The 4,306-nt window shown below is 35.4% G+C and overlaps 1 protein-coding gene across 1 annotated transcript in view; it reads right to left on the bottom strand.

The window, feature by feature from the left end:
- The window catches only part of CEP290 (centrosomal protein 290), a gene marked incomplete at its 5' end in the record, with an annotated part of 29,848 nt that extends 25,763 nt beyond the window's left edge, over positions 1-4,085 (bottom strand). The window contains 3 exons of the mRNA XM_027908091.1: positions 838-949; positions 2,305-2,478; positions 3,855-4,085. Of these exons, the coding sequence (XP_027763892.1) occupies positions 838-949; positions 2,305-2,478; positions 3,855-4,085 (517 nt within the window). The remainder of the gene's footprint in view (positions 1-837; positions 950-2,304; positions 2,479-3,854) is intronic.
- Between the last annotated feature and the right edge of the window lie 221 nt (positions 4,086-4,306).

The following is a 4,306-nucleotide window of genomic DNA, read 5'->3' as shown; positions in this document are numbered from 1 at the left end:
ACTGTTGGTTATTGCTTTTGTGGCCTTGTCCATGGCACTGTCATCCCCTACAAGAAAAAAAATTAAAGTTAGGGAATACAGAAGCTGATTCAACTATGAAAGTTATTTTCACTACAAAACTGAACATGAGCTTTATCTGTGCCAGATAAACTTCATAAAAACACCTGTATTATTTTTTTAAACTGGAGGTATGGTTATCTTGCCTTATTACATGTTTGAGAAGTATCTAATTTGAATGAAATACTACTATCAATAATAAATGCATATATCTGCAACCGTGGTTATTGAAACTGATAACTATTTTCAACGTAGCATTTCACTTTATCCTTAATTCAGCTGGTAAATCTTCAGGAACTTTAATTTAAAATATGTAAAAGAAACAGATGTGAATGAGTTCTTCTTGAATAATATACAAACAAGCCCCAGCCATTCAGAAAAAATGTTTTGTTACAGAGTATCCAAACAAGAAAAATAAATCACTTTCTTGACGACCTCTGAAGTACTACGACTGACAATCAAGTCAGAACATATTAAGAAAAAAAATTCAGGTCATGTTGCTTTCAAACCCTTGATCCAGTGACCCAAGAAAAGTTAAAGTGCAAGAGTTTCCATAGGAAAATATTAAACTTGGTTTTAGTCAAACAGATAAGTAAAATGAGACATGCAAATAAAAAAATTCACCAAAAAAATAAGGACCGTTACCGAAAGATATAAAATAGTTTTGATTTTTATTTTGGTTATTTTAAGATACATCCATTTTAAAACATTTTCAAATATTTTTTTTATAAAGAATACACCATTTGAGTTTTAATGTTGCAATATAACTTTCATACTTGCCCAGTTTAGTCATCTGTTCCCAAGCCTGTTCCACAGTATGAAGTTTCTCTTTCGTGATCTCCAATTCTTTATTCAGTGAATTTATCTGTGCTTTCAAGGATTCATTCTCATGCTGTGTAATAGAAAAGTTGCAGCATAACTCCAAACTATTTAATTGTAGCAGATTTCATGTTTAGTATCTATGAAATCTTTCAGATTAACGGATGTTAGCTACGTACAACCCATAACCTACATATATGGCAACAGAAGAGCATGTTTCCTCCTAAGTGTAAAAATGTTAAGTCTTTGCTGTGTTCTATCTTACTGCCAACTAGTAATACTGTGAACATTTATTACCAGTGACTGGGATTCCTACAGTGTCTAGAATTAGATGAAGAAATCTTTGTCATACTAAACACCTTGTTATTAGTTGGGAAAAAAGAAGTACTTCTGGAGGATATTGCATCCCACACACAATACTTCATCTTGCACATAAATACATATTTGAGACTCATCATACGCTTCTTTTAGGCCTCTAATATGATGCCAAACGTTAGTTTTGTAAATGTTCCTTCACTTCTCCAAATAGAAACACAGATTTCCACATTAACCAGTAAAACAAAGACAACTCCTTATTTTCAATCTTAAGTTTTCTAAATACGTTTTTAGTTGATAAATGATTCTCTAGCTCTACAAAATTGCTGAAATGGGAAACGCAAGTTTTCATACACACAAAATTCCATAAAATAGACAAGGAATCATTCACTCATTACCACCCATTAAAGTGGGAGGTAGTAATACATCTTTGAAGCCAATTTCACAATTCATAAAAAGAAACTTCTACTTCAAAATAAAAGTTCAAAGGAAAAGTTAAATATTTCAAGTCCCTACAACATTTTGCAAGCACATTGTGAGTGATCCTTGATCTTTTTTTTTCTATTGAAGTCAAATTCCAAAGTTTACTCTTTCTTGGAGCTGAACATTTCATTCTTGTGAAAACTGAGAATTAGTAAATTTGAGAGAAAGTTTTGAAATTGTTTACATTCATTCAACTTTCCGTATGACCTCCAAAACTGAAGATGATAGCAAATATTCCTTCTGCCAGCCAGGCTTCAGTAATCAAAAAACTAAAAATAATTTCTGAGGGAACATACCCAAAGCTTAATTTAACAAGCAAGTAAACAAAAAAACAAAAACCCAAAACAATTAACAAAATGCTTTTATGTCTGCCCATTGTGATAAAATCTGGAACTTTGCATATTTTTGTCCATGAATATCAAATCCATGCACCAGGATATCCAATTAAAATTCAATAACAACAGTCAGACTGGCCCAAACATCCCATACTTACTGTGAAACTGTTCTAACCAGCAGTTTTAGTGCTTGACTTCTGTTCTATCTTCCTCTTAAGTGAGAACAAAAACCAAAGCAAGATGAATATATAATAAGTTTTTCCCCCTTAGGACTCAAATGTAACACAAACATTACCTCCAAGTGTTCCATGTTTGTTGTCCGCTGGACAAGCAAATTATCTTTTTGTAACATATCTCTGTATTTAGCAGTTAATGCATTGTACTGCTTATTAGCCACTTCTAGCTCAGACAATGGCACACTACCATCCAGCACTTTTTGCAGAGCGGCAATCTTAAAGCTAGCCATTTCCTATGAAAATAACCAACACAATGGGTTAATAAAATGGATAAGCTACATCTCTAAATATAAAATTACTCCACGTAAAAAGAACATTACTTAATATAATGCTTTAGACATGGGTTTATGTTCTTAAATTACCATTCATCTTTAAAAATTGCCTGCAATAAACAATGACAAAATTTCTTTGGTATTCCAACTCTCTGGGTAATTTTATCAACAGCTGCCTCTCTATGATAAGGCATATTTTATAAAATTGAGTTAATACAGGCCCTAGCAACTGCAAGGCCAAAGAATAAGATTTGTTTTCAATATGACATTTTCAACAAAAATAACTTCTTAAAGCAACTGCAGAAAGGAAAAATCAACAAGTTTCATAAGATGATCATAGAATTCTTTGGGTTGGAAGAAGTAGTCATCTCATTGCAATCTCCCTGCCACAGGCAAGGACGCCTTCCACTTGACCAGGTTGCTCAGAGCCCCATCCAACCTGACCTGGAACACTTCCATGGATGGAGCATCCACAACTCTTCCAGGCAACCTGTTCCAGTGCCTCACTACCCCCACAGTAACAAATTTTTTCCTAATATCTAATCTAAACCTGCCCTCTTTCAGTTCAAAGCCATTCCTCCTTGTGCCATCACTGAATGCCCTTGTAAACAGTCTCTTTCCATCTCTCTTGTGGGTTCCCTTTAGGTACTGGAATTGTGGGCTACCTTCTATGGCTACTAGAAGGCCATAATTAGGTCACTCTGAAGCTTTCTTCTCTTCCAGTCTGAATCCTAATTCTCTCAGCTTTTCCTCATCAGAGACGTGCTCCACCTCTCTAATCAACTTAGTGGCCTTTCTCTGGAGTCCTTCTCTGGACTCGCTCCAGCAGATTGATGTCCTTCCTGTGCTGGGGACCCCAGACCTGGACACAGTACTCAAGGTGGGGTCTCACCAGAGCAGAGTAGAGGGACACAATCCCCTCTCTTGACCTGCTGGCCACACTGCTTTTGATGCAGCCCAGAACACAACTGGCTTTTTGGGCTGCAAGTGCACATTGCTGGGTCATGTCGAGCCTCTCATTTGCCAGCACTCCCAAATCCTTCTTAGCAGGGCTGCTCTCGATCTGTTCATCCCCCAGCCTGGATTGAGACCTGGGGTTTTCCCAACCCAGATGCAGCACTTTGCACTTGGTCTTGTTAAACTGCATAGATTCCCATGGGCCCACTTCTCGAGTCTGTCTGGGTCACAATGCTTTTTAAATACAAAGAATGTTTTGATGAGATTTATAATAGCAATTAGCAAGCTTTTGGGTAATTCACTCAAGAAAACCGTGCTAACTCCATTTAAAAAGAAAGTTATTTATTCACAAATTGTAAAAATAAAAATATTAACTATACCTTGAATCGTTGCAAGTTTCCAATCTTCCCTATAACTGCAGTCTCCATATGTGTTATTTCACCCTTTAGTTTCTCATTTTCTTTTCTAAGATGCCGTTCCATTTCAAGCAAAGTGGTACACTGTCTTGTTAGTGATTTTTCATTAACTCTTAAAACAGTTATTTTTCTATTATTTTCTGCAAGTACTTTTTTTGTTTCATCAGGATCCAGCTGAAGTGCATCAAGTAGATTCTGTAATACATTTTTAAACAAGACCCTTGAACAGAAATATGGTAAAACACAACTCCATAGACAAGCTTTCTTCTATGTTTTTTTAGTCTAGGTAGAACAGTTTCATTAATCTGTCTGAAATAATTTCATTTTGTTAATAAGACATATACATACACTCAACACATGCATAAGCATACAATATTCTATCGAAAAAAAACCCCGAATCTCCCAAACTATTAATT

This window comes from Empidonax traillii, unplaced genomic scaffold, assembly GCF_003031625.1.
Source record: "Empidonax traillii isolate 1590-97213 ecotype Southwest subspecies unplaced genomic scaffold, ASM303162v1 scaffold1609:size83774, whole genome shotgun sequence".
Classification (NCBI taxonomy): domain Eukaryota; kingdom Metazoa; phylum Chordata; class Aves; order Passeriformes; family Tyrannidae; genus Empidonax; species Empidonax traillii.
Note: the sequence above shows the minus strand (reverse complement) of the source record. Positions and strands in the feature narration are given on the sequence as shown.